We start from the raw sequence: 16140 nt of genomic DNA on the forward strand, positions 1-16140 counted from the left end.
AACTCATTCAAAATTAAATGGATAGATGAACATAAACATTAAACAAAAATAGATAAACAGGAATGTCATTTCAACCTCCACAAGTTTATATGCTTCTTACTACACCCTTTGCATGACTAACTATCAAGAGCGCCATGGCATGAAATCATTCCATTTAATGTAATATGAACAATAGTTCTAAACTTGTGTTGCATATCCGAAACTCAAATTGAAAAAAGAATTGTTTACATTTACACGTTAGTGTGTAACTTTGCAATAATCAGCTTAAACAGACACAAAGCTTCCAAAACTAATTGATCTAGTTCTGTATAATTTGTAAATTCAAAGAAAAACCACAAAAGCAATCAAAGAAAGATACATATTAAATATAAAACAAGACAAGATGAATTAAGGAGATAGTTACACATCATTCCTGTTTTCCTCAATCGTTATGGGTTTAAAAATGTATAAAGGTATTTCAAAATTTATAAACAAAGTTTTATAACCTTTTACGACTGCACGCTTATTAGCATCTTTCAAAAGCACACATATTTCATATTTCAGTCAAGAAATATAAACATAACATAAACATAACATATTCTTTATTTGGCATAAAATGAGGATACACATTTATTACCAAAATATGAACAATGATGTAATGAAAGAACATTATACATAATATATAAACCTTAACAAAGTTGAAATGTGATACAGATATGGTGCTTCAAACTTGAATAAATTGAGGATACTTACTGTTGATCATTATTTCTTTAAATAAAAAATACAAATGTTTTGACAAGTTACTCAACATCCGCGTGTTTGTTGTAGACTTTAGTTTTTCAAAGTTATAAATTGATATAAATGTAATGTGGAAACAATTTACATAAACTTCCCCATTTCTGGATATTGTTATAATAAGAATTGAGCTATTGTATTACGTTGTTAGTAAGAAATCAATCAGATATAACACTGAAACCAAAGACATAGCTCTAAATCTACGGAATAAAACTTTTAAAATGACTTAAAGATAGCGTCATTAAATCTTTGTATCAAAAATATGCATCCGGTTTTTAAGATATTCAGCAATAACAAAAAAGGTTCATTTCCCACAATCATTGTAGATTGCACTAACTAATGCAGAGGACACAATTATCTCATTCAGAATGGGACATCCTGCGATTTACATTAAAAATAAGTGATAAGAACGTGCACAAAAAGTGTTGATTACAATCAAAATCGTTTGTTAGTTTGTTTCTTAGAAATGAAATTAAATGTGATATCTAGTTATTCGGAAATGTTTAATGGATTCCCATACTAATGAATTAAAGTGACAGTGTAAATGATGGGTGCACACGTGAAAGTAGAAATAACTTTATATTTTGCAAAGCTTGTGTTCATTGTAATATTTTACTATAATAAGCCATGTGACTTACGAAATTGTCTATAAATACGTTTCAGGAATTATCGGTATCGTTCAATTTCTAAAAAGAGCGAGACAGTCTTTTAATGAATAAGGTTACCCTAATTATTATATTTTATTCCAAACATTTTTCACTATCAATAATTATTATTATTGGTCAATAACCATTATAAAATTTAATCTTTTGACAGAAATATTTTACTAATTAAGCTAGACTGACAGCGAAAACATGAGCATAATGACACTTTAATGCCAATCTAATTCAAACATGATGTTGTTGTCTTTGCAGGAGATGTCGTCTACTCTCTTAATATATCTTATTTCAAAATTTCACCAGCAGAATGTGTACTTTAGCCGGTGCTAGGGGTGGACGGTTTTCCCATTACCACTACTTTCCATGAATAGGCTCAATGACACTTGAAAATATTTTCAATTTTGCTTTTTTGAGCATTCTTTTCGTATTTCGTTTCTGTTTTATTTATTTAGACAATACATTATTAGGATTAAGCTATAAAAATGCATAACAAATACTGTGAACCAACAATGTTTATTCTAAAATATGTATATTATGATAATGTAATCAACAATATTCATTAATATAATTTAGTTTATAGATATGATCTTATACTGACCTGGCTGTAAGTCGTTCTACTGCAATTACTGTATGTGGAAGAAAATGGCCAATAAACTTAAATAAGTCATTTCATTTAATGCTGCGAAAAAAAATGCTGTAAATGTATAATGTTTGACTGTGTCCCTAAGTTTCAATATGTCTAAATAAAATGACACATGTATATTTCCATCATCTATGTTTAATACAATCTGTTTTTATTGAGAGTATCAGTAAACAGTAATAAGTCATATTAAAATACAGAAATACAATATAATCGTGATCATATCAAATTATACATTTTGAAAAAACAAAATTGTATTACTGATTGTATTAAAGTTCTCCTTTGCAACTTAAACAAATTTAAGAAAAAATGATTATTATATGATATACATGATGGTGAATATAGAGTGACCGTATCATCAGACAAAATCAGTATATCATCAAAACCACCCAAATGTAAGTGTCCTATTTCTTGAAAACTTTTGTAATAAGTTTAGAAATTGTTTATTTTCAGTCAATTAAAATGCATTTTTACACTGAATTTGTATGCATGTTTAATATGAGTTAATGTCAATCTCCAAACCAAAGACGTCATTCGAAAAAAGTAACTTATGGAAATGAGTATAAATATGAATTACTTTGCATATTCAGAATATCAAATTAGTAACAGGGAGTACAAGGGTCATGTGACTTTTTATTTATTCCAAAGAAAAGCAACCTTTTCGACATAAAAAATCCAGTAAGTTTCAAGTATCAAAAGTAAAGCTTGTCAGGAAAAGAATAATTTTTATCAGACGGCGTTTACCCCTCTTGTAATTAAAAATATATATTTGAATTATTCTGAAAAGTCATTTAAATGTAAGAAATGGAATGATACGTAGATCTGATGGACTAAGCTGTACTCAGATGGATAATTATCTGTTAACTCTTCTATCGAGTATTTTAGGGGATGATGATATCAGGTAATTGTGGACTATTTTATACTATTTGCACTATTTCTATTACAAAAACAAATGTTGTATTTCTATTCATAAAATTCATTGTATTAGGAAATATTGAATGATATTGTCATTGAATAATGTGTCTCGTATATATAATGATAAGGAAAGTAAAGAGCACAATATTAACAAAAACTTTGCAAGCATCGGGGTTATTTGTTTACTTTTTGTTCAGTGTTTGTATTAAGACGCACAATCTTCGCAAAAAAATAGCAAAGTATGATACAAGCTTAATGTGTATTTCGTCGTAGATACATATTCTTTGAATATTCAACAAAAATAAAGAACATCCTAATGAAATACAACAGATAAAACAGAAAATGCAGTTAAAATATAGGGATTTACAAACAATTTTTATTCCGCATTTTGACCGAATTAATATTGATGGCTTTTTACTAGAAAAATGTAACTGCAGTTTAAGCAAGAACACAGCCTACTTTTTAAGGATAATTCTAAGTCGTATGGCCAAACAACTAAAATGTATTCGTTTTATTCCAGTCGGTATTAAGAAGTTTTACTATCTAAATTATCATCAAAATGCAATTAATCTCAGAAAATCTACTTATACAACCAATATGATTTTATCAAACGTTTGATTTTGGCAGATATTTTCAACCAACACATGCGATTCAGTCTTGAAAAAAAGGACAAAGAAGGTAGTTACAGTTATATTGTTTACTCCATACCGTAAGGAAATGATTGATCTTTCTTGATTCTAGGAAAAACCAACGTGATGAAAGAAACTTGCTAATTCGTGCTAATTGTTCTGTTGTGTATTGTTAAGGACATTGACGTCGTTTTACTTTGACGAACTGTAGTCTTTTGCAAATATACTTACGCATTGTTTGATAAAATATTTTCTGCAGCGACAAAAAATAAAGTTTAAGATTTCAAACCTAGAAAATGATTTTTGAATGTTGATGGCTATTTTGTATATAAAACTAATTTGACGTCCATTGAATTCTTTATAGAAATGTACAAGTTGGAAATCAACTGTCATTTTGTTTACCAAATACCGTATTAGAAAATTTTAACATGTAATGATAAGTTTTTTATACATACGATTTATCAGTTTTAAAGAGTTCAAAAGATTTTCACACAATTAAATTTTGCGGGTTTCTTCTGAGTCGTGATGCCTTAAACTTTAAAAACTTGACGCTGTAAAAAGTTGCCCCGTACATCACTTCAGTGTTGCTATATTTTTCTGGTCATTAACGGGATCATTGATTCCAGCACTTTCAAGTGTTGAAAATTCAAGTCCGCTCAAGTCGGTGCTAGGGGGCGTGAGGGATTCTTTCCCTCGTGTACAGCAATGAGTATGCAATTATGTTGTGATTAGTGCTACCAGGGATCACACTTTCTCCTGATTTCTTTTATTAATGATTAAATAGCATAATGCAATAGATGTTCCAAGTAAAAAATAGGTATATTTGACTTATGTATTGAAATATTCGACATTAAAAGTAGTGAATGGCTGGTTAATCTGAACTTTACAAATTACTGTTGGGTAATGATGTTATTATGTTTATATTTAACGCAAATTTCAAAAGGTTCTATATTTCTTTAATGAGTTTATAATGATCATACCATATATTGGATGCATAATAAATGTCAATCATTACATTTATGCAACAAGAAGAAAATGTTTTTGCTAAATGGGACATATTTCGTAGTATTTCTTAGGACATGTAGCTTTTTTTACACTTCTGAAGAAGAAATATGGTTATCACATAAGGGACAGCGTTTGAGGTTTTGTGAGTCCAAACTGACAGTCTTTTTTGCAGTAAAACAAGAAAGACTCACAAAACAACTTCTCAGCACTGTTTAACGTCACTTTAACAAAATTTTTATATTAAAGCATGTGACGGTAAATTGTGTTATTTGATGTCATCAACCCTGTAAAAGATTTTCCATGTTAAAGTTATATGCATTTTGAACGACTTTACTTATTTATGAATACAGTTCTTTCTTCCATTTTCAGTTTATCGAAATTTTAAACACATATATCTCATTATAATGGGGTAATAGTAAAGACGGTGTAAAAATTTCAAAAAAAGCCAGACCAGTGACTTTGATAGAAATATACTGAATCGTGACGATGTTAAAATCACGACCTATTACTAATTATGAATTTCACACATGGCTGAGAATTGTACAAGGGAGAGTATCTTACAGCATTTCAGATCTTTATACAACACTAGTAATTTCCCTTGACAACAAAACAAACTTAAAATGTCTTACTGCCCGCCTCTGAGGGAAACATTGCAAACTTTTTATTTCCTTGCAATTTGCGACAATTTTTACAAGTGTATGCAAGTCGTACCAGCTCGCCGCCAATTGCGTTGAAAATGTCTTTATAAAGCACGGGTCAAATATTCAATACAATGTATATATATCAAGCAGTGGTCGATCTGGTTCAATGTCAATGCTACACATAAAGGTCAAAAATTGTCTGAACTGTTCACTGTCCGACTTAAATTCTACTGCCTACGAGTTCCCGAAGCATCCTGTTCACTATTTAAGAAAAAACCTGAAGTAATACCACTTTAAAAGTACATTGAAAATATTTTGTTACAGTGGCATAATTGAAGGATAAGACATATTTTGTCCATTTAACATTGAACTTGATGGACATTCTTTAAAATAACACTATTAGATACTGTCGAAAGTCGGTAACTAAGGTGTTTTATCATGTTTTAAAACTATGCACATTAAAACACGGTGTTTCATCGGTTTAACAAAAAATTACTTAAATCAGCTGTGTGTGACTTAATAAAAACACACTTGTCCCTTTAAAATGATAGCTTTATTCATAAACTTAGCTTTGCCACTATTTATAATTTGGTATAGAACCAGGCCTGTTAAGTCCTCTAATGACTGCTTTAATTTTTGATACCAAACACCCGATTCTCATATGAACCCATCACATTCTATATTTCAATAATGGACTTGTCCAGTTATTATTTTGGAATTGTGCATAATCAGTTTTTTGGGATATTTATATCTAAGACGAAAATTTGAAGTTTGTCGACAAACAGTATAGGGCCTGCTCAAAAGCCGAAGATGTGTCCTATACTGATGGTAAAGGTTTTTCACGTACTGATTTATACAGGACATGTTAGTGGTTACATGTGCGTATTTGATATATGTAATAGTAAGAATGCGTAGGAAAATTCGTAGAACAATAAAAAAATCATTTGAGATAATTCAATTCGTCCCATTTCAAATGCTTCGTATTTATACAATAATCAGAGTATTAGTAATCAGAGAGTTTGTATGTTATATAGTTATATAAAGTGAAGCAAGAAGACAAGCATTTACGTCACCCTAGAAACCTAACTGAAACAAATATTCTACAAAAATGCAATCAAATGAAATAAATAAGTAAATTATTAAAAATTAACATGGTCATTCATTTTGTGGCGAATAAAATATTCTATAGAAAAAATGTATATTAAAAAGTCCACGTTATACATATAAAACTTGATTGAGTAGTGTGATATGCTTTAGCGCCTTCATGAAGACAATATCTAGTTAATATAAAACCGGGGATCAAATATAACTACTAATAGTCTTATTTTAATAAAAATCGACGCACGCGAAACGTTTATGAAGTAAAGAACATGAACAATAACTGCACATAATTATTGTCTTTTACAGGCTTATGTATAAATAAAAGTAAATATAGTTAAATAACACCATTACTTCTTGTTAATGACATTTTACTCATGATGATGTCAGTCAGTCGGTTACTAGGTAATAAAAATAAATATGACCTTAATTTATAATGTTTATTGTTATTTCGTCATGTTCACTAATTGAATAAAAATAAAGTAAGTATGATTAATATATACATACATTTGTTTATGTTATACTATTTAAATACGTATAACGCCCAATTTTTAAGTGAATAAAGGGTCTCTTAATTTTAACATCACGAAAACACAACAGAATTGTGTGACACATTAAAATAATATACAATAGTGTCCCGGTTTAAGACCCATTTTGAAATCTAAATGAGTCAGACTTTAAATGTTTATAATACTTTCACAGTCCTATGAAGTCTCCGTCTTAACGCCTTTATCCTTCGCTCTCTTTACTAATTTTAATAACACGAAACTACCTGCCAAACATTTTGAAACGCTTAAGTGCTTCTGGTTGAAAAAATCCACTAACGATCAAAAACCATTGAATTACGTTTTCCGATATTGTCAATATGAACTGGTCACGGTGCTGTGACTTCGTTAAAACCTTTTGCGATTGACTGAATGCTGTACTACTGTAAAATATTAACGTGCACGCGTTGAGACACGATGATTGGAAGGTTAATATTTGCTGCTTCTAACTATAGTGTTTTTAAAACCTGAAGAACAAGTTTTCCTGGTTTTCTTGATGATATGAATAGCATGAATTCAAACTTGGATATACCTGGGGGAACAGCGCCAAGGTATGAGGCAAAAGTTTTGGACTTTAAAATCACAACATAGGAATCTGTTTTGAAACATTTTTCTTATTTCTTTAATATACTCTAGTGAACACAGCTGATGGGATTTAAATTTATTCAGGTTTTACTATACGTAAGCTAGATTTATTTCTTATGATAAATTCTCCTACTGGAAATAATTCATGGTCTATAATTATACAGACATATGATACTGTCACTCATTATGTTTGCGTTTTAAGGGTTGAAATAAAGACTGATTTTATCATTAAGAAAAGAAGTTAAAGAAATATAAAAAAACAAGGTTTAAAGTTTTGTCTAAAGTTTACTAACAGTGGGTCGATGTTAGGATAAACATATAACTATATAACATGTTACAGTATTATATGTGAAACATAGGTAATACATACTAGGAGATTCAGAAAGTGACTCTAAGACTAAATTATGAACATACATACGCAACTCCTACATTATTTGTGATGTGTCTTTTAGTTGGATTAGGTCATTGGTCATTTAGACGATTGGAAGATTTCCTTTAACTTGTTAACTGTTTAAGACTAATGCAAGGGATCTTTGGCTTAATATCCATGTTTAAGAAACAAGGTTAATATACATCTAGCTATACTAATAGAGTTTGTTTCTGCTGAATGCCCATTTGAATTCAATTATTGCATTGCTTGTTATTATTTTGGGAAATATTCGTTTTGATAAATCGATATGATACAATACAAAGTGGCTACGTTTTATGTAACATTTAAAATATCAGTCTGACGGGTACAACAGAGTTTATTGTATTATCTGATGAATGGGTATAATACAAATCACATGTACAGCCCGGGGGCTAGATTTCTGCCGCTGATTTTGTTTCGTTTATCAAAGGTCCGAATATAATATACATGTATAAGACTGTTACAGCGTTATGAACTTGTATACATAGTTATGTGTGGAATACACAAGGTCTGGACAATAGATTTTATAAATCTTTGTGTGAGAAAAAAATGGATAGGTTACTCTGCTGTCAAGGTTGATACGGGTGATTAATAAAAAGCCAAGCGGAATGAATTTTGGATGTATGACCTTCTGTGTAAAGACGGGCTATTATATTAAATAAATCGCCTGTGAAACATTTTAAACCCAAGAGTTAAGGTTTCAATAACTGGTGCATGCAATTTAGATTTTTAACAAAACAAAAATCAAAACAGAAAATGTGTTGAATGAATTTAGTACAGTCTGCCTTAATGGTAAATGGTATTGATCACTAAGATAGTTGACAGAGGTCTAAATATCAAAAATACAAGCTACCGTCATCTTTCTATTCTATTCCATTCTTTTCTGTTTTTCTCTGTGCCGTTCATATTCCCATCTATTCCATTCCATTCTGGAGGGATGACAGATGTGTACACATGTATTAGGTCATTAGAAAATGTAACTGATTATATCTATATCTGTAGGGGAATTCGGGGTAGCATTACTAGTAGTTATACCCTTGTATATGACAAGATTGTTTCCAGTTGCACATATACATATGATATACATGTACATTTCCATACAATCATAATCACTTAATCTTATTGTCAGGTAGGCGTATATAATTGGTTTAAGTTATTAAAACAGTGGTTTTAGTTATTAAAACAATTTAATTCCTCAATGTTATAAATCCTTATGTAATATAACCTTTTCCGCTTGTTTTTGTGTGTACCACATACTTCTTAAACACACCTTGTCTAATCTGAAGACAAACTAGTAAACAATGCATTTTAGTACGTTTTTAAAACTAATAAGATATTAAATTATCCAGGGATGAATCAACAAAAAGAGAGAAAAAAGGATAAATACTGGTTCAAATTTATGAATAGTTTTTTTTCTACCCTGGAGAAACAAAATCTTAGCACATTGTTTTTATGGACCAAAATTTTAAGTTAAAATTCATTGAACTCATTTATCATCCCGTTTAACAGGTGAACATAAAATTCACTCGAGTCGTAATTAGACATTAATTGCTTAATTGTAATAAATTAATGCAAAACTTCTCGCTACGTAACTTTATAATGATTGACATCGTTTTCGTCTTTCATATGTTTTCCTTTTAAAGATTCTTTTGTGCGTTAAACAATAAGTATTCATTATTCTCTATACAAAATACTTTAAATTTCTCTATTCATTGTATAGTTAAACTTTTATAGGGAAACGTGTATTTTTTTCTTTTTGTAAGACATTTTGAAAAGAATGATATGTGGGAAAGAGAATGTTTTAAAATGAGATTTAATGATGCACATTTCGCGTTTTAAACCAGATTAAAGTAAAAAAAAAAAAGCTCTGCGTCGCTGTACGAGAAATAGATACATGTACATGTATATATATATAGCTGATTAAAGTACAGCCAAACACGTTTGTTTGAGGCCCCTCTACAGAGAACACGTTAAAATTGAATGAATATCAACTGATCATAGATTTTTGTGTTATTTTTTTTCTACAAACTTTTCTACACGAGAATATGTGACATCCTTTCTTTACCATGAAATGCACGAAATATTATTTTGAAGAAAAAAAAGATATATGCTAAACACTAAGGTTGAGTTTCCAATTAAAAAAGCTTCACCATACCGTTATTATTTCGGCTATGTTAGGACAATCAGCTAAAAATAGGGACAGTTGACCAGACAACTTTGCACGATTCTTTCGAGATTAACGAATATGTGGAGAATAATTTCGCATACGTAATAGGTGTACATTTGTTGTGTATACATAAATTTCAACATGGACTGGAGGGAAGTCCTTTATTGGTCAGCAAATTTGTCAAGAATAACTGCGTAAGTTTGTTCTTTATATATTAAGTAAGATAAAGTCTACATTAACAGTGGTTATAGGGGTTTGGTGCATTACATATGAAAGATATAAGAATTCAACCGTTTTACATGTTTTCTAAACAACTAACATAATTGACATCCATTTGTCCATAGGATGTAAACGCGAACTGTTACTTTCCCTTAATTTGCTGCATTTATGCCGTGGCATTTTCCTGATTTGAACACTTTCGGTTCAAGCTGTGTTCGGGTTAATTCTCAAGAAAAACTTAATTTTATGCGAGGTAAAGCTTGAAAACTGAGGCCTGTTAGGAACACATCAAAATGCACGTAAGCTTACCATGGGACAAAAGACTATATTATGTTGATTTCTAAAGTGTTTTATCACATGTCTACTGTGAATTATGTAAGTGTAACCATCCAAAAGTTTTTTAAATGCAAAATGTTAGAAATTGGAGACAGCAATTGACATAAAAATTGGTTACAAGTTACCCGCTCAAATCAATTGAAAGAAAATCTCATAATATGAAACATTTCTCTCCTAACTTTCTTCTATTGTGTTAAAAATTTAGATATTTTTATTGCTTGAGTCACACGTTGTTTGCATTTTGAGACAGATTGAATTAGTAGGTGTTTGAAATTGTTTTTTTCTGTCTCACAAGAATTAGTCGAGAAATAAATGAGCCGCGTCACGACAAAACCAACATAATGGGTTTGCGACCAGCATGGATCCAGACAAGCCTGCGCATCCGCGCAGTCTTTTTAGGATCCATGCTGTTCGCTATCAGTTTCACGGATGCGCAGGCTGGTCTGGATCCATGCTGGTCGCAAACGCATTATGTTGGTTTTGTCGTGACGCGGCTCAAATACAGATATTTGCATTTTCAAAACATAAAAATTGTATTCCATTTTTTTTTATTACAATCACGAACGTTATACCTACAAAATGAATTATTTTACTTTAAACTGAAATTTATTAAACAAGAACAATATGATTATTTGACACATTATTATGGTGTTTTATCTTATGTCATAGAGTCTGTAGTTTTGATTGCAGTTTAAAAAAATCATAGTGTAAAATAAACGAAAAAAGTCGCGTCCTATGTTGTCAAAGACAAATTTGTATTACATCGTAAATTGATTTCATCAAAAATGATAACAATGCTTTCAACGGATGCTGTGTTCCAACAACTATGCCTCAATTGCTTGTAAACAACGTGTGTCGTCTGCAGAGAGTTTAGAATTTGTCCCACAGAACTATTTATATCCGGTTCATAAGTACACTTATTCGATTTTCTCGATTGTTTTTTAATCGATCTCCAGGTTGTCACAGGACAAAAATTCTTCCTAGAAAATCAATCAGAATTTACAATCATGAGAAAATTGTCATCCGAATCAATAAGATGCTTGTAAAGTTTATTCCAAGCATCTAAACAAACGGTTGTTATTGGTATCTAAGCCTTATCCAATCCCCCGTTGTGGCCATCTAGAATTTCAAGTTATGCATTTTACGCCATGAAATATTAATATTATTTTAAGGATGATCTGGTTGGATCTTTGTTTTAACTTTTTATATTTTTGTTATTTGCATGTACAGTTTAAAATCAAGTCATTTACAAAAAAATCTACAATATTTATTATGGCATTTTTTTTGTGGTTATTGGTTGATTAAACATACCTGATTGTTGTTTTGTATACATCTCCATGGAGTAAATCCCTGGAATGACGTGCAGTTACGTAACAATATAACACAGAATTGTTTAATGAAGTCCCTTTCTATAAAATGATCAGAGACGGTGCTTTTGTGAGAATTTGATACTAGTATATAGAATATTATAGCCTATTTATATATACGCTAAGGTGGTACCCTTCGCTGGCTTTCTGTTGCTTGCCCCTCACTTGTTATGTGATTGGATTCCGTCAAGGGACTCGGATTCTATCTTGCTATCCAACTGACTAGTGCTTAAGGAAAGTTGATGGTTATACTCCGGGGCCCACTTGTGCCCAAACAAATGCGCGGGAAGTTGTTGTTCAAAAGTGTTCGTGCGACAAAAAAAATGTGCGCGTATGTGTCTGTCACACAAATTATTTATTTGTCAAAAAGGCTCTGAGCGTTTTAGAAATGGAAAGAGCAAATTTGGACGTTCTTATTTTACATGATATTATATAATAACATGTACAAAATTAGTATTATACTGTGAAAGAAACTTGAAAAAAAACTAGTGTATTTTGTATTTTAACACTTCTTCGTGATATTATATTTTCGCCGTAACAAACGATTTCTTTATGTTCACCAATATTCTTATATCTCGGATTTAAATGGGTTATTTAAATCGTAAATGAATGACACTGCATTGTTTGAAATTATTCATACGAAAACTATTCAACCTAACGATCCTTCTGATATTCATTTACATCAATACTAATATTTTTGCAGATGATAAAATAACATGCATTCAATCATACCTCAAATCTCAGTATCTTTCTGTCGTCAGGTATATAAATTGAGACATCGTTTTTAACAGCCGACCTTTATTTTATCTACTGAACGTATCTGTAAGCCCCCGGGGGTTGAATGTTCAATGAGACACCACATTCGTTAATTGTTGTCTTTCAGTCGTTGTTAGACTGCTAAATGCCAATTTTATTCAATTAAAGCGTCAGCGACAAATGTTTAAACACCAACCTGAAAGGTGCTCGTGAGAATTACACTGCGTGACCTTTACCTTATTAGAATGAAGTGTTTTCTAGCCTTCTTCTGATACTCTCCTTCACCTAAAGCTGATACCGTTGATACACGCGCGACAAAGTCTTTGACTTTGCATTTAAAATGTAGGTTGCAGGAAATCATTCTTGTTGAATACGAGTGAGACCACACTTAGATTTCAATGGACCGTGAAACAGTTTCAGTCTTTACTTATGAAACAGTTTAAACCAAACTGGACGGAGCTAAGTGTCGCCACTTCATCTGGCATATGCGTATCAAAGTAAATTCCCAACAATCAAATTACCGGTATTTCTAATTATATTGTTGTCTATCATGACTAATATCTGCAACATTTATTTTTCAGAAAAAAAGTATTTTTAATATATTTGTACGACAGTAACCTTAAATGAGTACGTGAAACGCTTCGTAAAAAAACCAAAACAATATGAAGTATTTGATAAAGATCATTTGTAACAACACGCGGTGTTAGTAATAGTTATTGACACCCTACGTAATTGTCGATTATCTTAAAGCTATATGAGCCGCGCCATGACAAAACCAACATAATGCGTTTGCGACCAGCATGGATCCAGACCAGCCTGCGCATCCGCGCAGTCTGATCAGGATCCATGCTGTTCGCTTACAAACCGTATAACAAGTAGAGAAACTGATAGCAAACAGCATGGATCCTGATCATACTGAGCGGATGCGCAGACTGGTCTGGATCCATGCTGGTCACAAACCCATTATGTTGGTTTTGTCATGACACGGCTCAATTATGTTTTACGAAAAAAAACTTTAAGACGTAATGTTAATTATAATGTTTTAAAATGATTGGTGATAACAAATTACTCGTGCTCGTAGTTTTAATCTTCATCAGCCTTATGTGGTGTATATCATTTGTATAAATTAGCTATTCATATGACATATTATACATGTATTTTATTGTGTAAATTGCGATTTATGGGCCAGTGCTTGCTTATGAATTTTACATTACATTCGTGCATTTTAAAGTAATTATTTACGTGTTTATTGTAATACTTTCTAATATCATAGCTACGCAAACGTTGTGCTCCGGTGCTCGTGTCGTTAATAGGAAACTATTATTATTTGTATGAGTTTAAATTTTGAATTTCCTCATGCATGATGAATTAAAAATTACGACAAAACCGCATTTCAACACGATGTTTTATTTGTAGATATTACAGATGTTAATAAAAACAAGATCCATCTTACTGCAATTTGACAACAGCTTTCAACATTTTAAGTTTTACCTAAAATTTTCTTGTCCTTTCACGAAACTTGGCATGTCACGCGACAATAAAAGAAAAAAAGTGAAGCAGCAATATGAAGTTAAAACTGAGCATAGCATATCTACTTTTGTTTGCAAATTATTCCCCCACCGCTATATTTTACTATATAGCATTTGTTAAGTAAAGAAAGAAGTTTAGTTTTTAGCTAAAAATAGATAAAAATATCTAAGTCAGTCAGACACCAGCAAAATTGATGAATAAATCTCCAGACCACCTACTCGACATGATTTTGTATAATCGTTTTACTATTCCAATTTTCACTTAGCTCTGGATCTAGACATTGTTTTGAGACATGGAATACGATTATATGACCTTCACACCCATATCTAGACTACTGGACATGACTCGTATCTAGACTAGTGGACATGTCGCCGACGATATTTTAGCAAATTACACCCCATTTTATGACAAAATTTCAAGAACACATCAAATTCGGACAGTAGTCGAACGTATTGTTTTATGGGCAACTCTTTTTAGTTATAATAAGTGCTTTCTATTCAAGTTTGGTCAAGTATATGAATATTTTAGTTCATACAAACCCGTTGACCACTTGGTCAACAATAGACACATGTTTACTCTGTTAGACTTTCACTAATCTTTTATATAATATTGTAGGACTGTACTATTATATTATGTATTTGAAGTAAGTTTACAAACATAATGAAAGTTGGTCGATAAAAGAGTGTAAAACATTCGCTTTTAATAGTTATAAAGTAGACATGTTTATTCGCGTCAGGACGTTTAGAACTATTCTTTAATGGCCAAACTATTGATTCCTAATGAAGAAATGTGGAAGCTAGAATCGGCTTCAACTCTCACATATTGTCAGATATAATTAATCAGTTTCAATAAAGCGATGGTAACGGGATACCTGTGTAACCATGGCTCTAAAACAGGACAGTTATTGTGGTTTTCTACAGCGTGGGCAGACTAGATCATTTTCACTTTTATTCATTTCTTCATTTCGGTGTTATTATATCAAATTATATTACAATATAATATACATCATGGTATTTGCAACGTCATAGTGTCTTAAATAATGGACATAAGCCTATTAAAGTGACATTATGCTCATGTAAAGGTATATATTGAGTGAACAAGTGAAAGTCAACATAAGTTTAGATTTTGTCATTATGACAATTCCTTTCAATTTTGTAATTTGCTTCGAATAAACGATAAATAACTCATGAAGCCCAAGGCAAATGTACAACGAAATCTACCTGTAACGTTCAAATTATTATAGAAGTGGGACAGTCTTATATTTTAGGTAGATTTATATTTTATTCTAAACAATTTCCAACATCACCAGTTGGTCAAGCATCATTATAACAGTCAATCTTTTGAAATATATACAAATGTAGTCAGTTTAGTTACTCTTGACAATGAAAAAATATGAACGTAACGCCATTTTAACTTTGCATCAAACTTAATATAATATTATCTCATTTCTTTTTGCTTTTTTGCTGCACACATAATTATGTTACTTTGTGCTTTTTTTTCGACTTCAAACAGATCTTTGCTACGAATTTGATCCAACAAGTAAGAGATACTTTCTTCATTTTTTAAACATTTAAATTCATATTCTTTCTCCATTTGAACGGTGCGTTTACAAATGAGCCGCGTCACGACAAAACCAACATGATGGGTTTGCGACCAGCATGGATCCAGACCAGCCTGCACATCCGCGCAGTCTGATCAGGATCCATGCTGTTCAGTTTCACTACTTGTTATAGGGTTTGTAACCGAACAGCATGGACCCTGATCAGACTGTGCGGATGCGCAGGCTGGTCTTGATCCATGCTGGTCGCAAATGCATTATGTTGGTTTTGTCGTGACGCGGCTCATCTGTTACTGACAACATGTAA

General features: G+C 31.4%; 1 protein-coding gene across 3 annotated transcripts in view; it reads left to right on the forward strand.

Annotated features, from left to right (window-relative positions):
• Window positions 1-16140, forward strand: part of LOC132712748 (uncharacterized) — a 50097-nt gene that overhangs the window by 5034 nt on the left and 28923 nt on the right. Inside the window, exon 1 of one of the 3 annotated variants that reach the window (XM_060695177.1) lies at window positions 7207-7457. The exons of 1 other annotated variant lie outside the window; for it this stretch is intronic. In XM_060695177.1, the coding sequence (XP_060551160.1) occupies window positions 7408-7457 (50 nt within the window). In that variant the 5' untranslated portion in view covers window positions 7207-7407. Of the gene's footprint in view, window positions 1-7206; window positions 7458-10114; window positions 10262-16140 lie in introns of those variants that run through there. One more of the 3 variants, XM_060695176.1, reaches the window with a different exon arrangement.

Source organism: Ruditapes philippinarum, unplaced genomic scaffold (assembly GCF_026571515.1).
Source record: "Ruditapes philippinarum isolate M1 unplaced genomic scaffold, ASM2657151v2 ctg2553_1_1_1_1, whole genome shotgun sequence".
Taxonomy (NCBI): domain Eukaryota; kingdom Metazoa; phylum Mollusca; class Bivalvia; order Venerida; family Veneridae; genus Ruditapes; species Ruditapes philippinarum.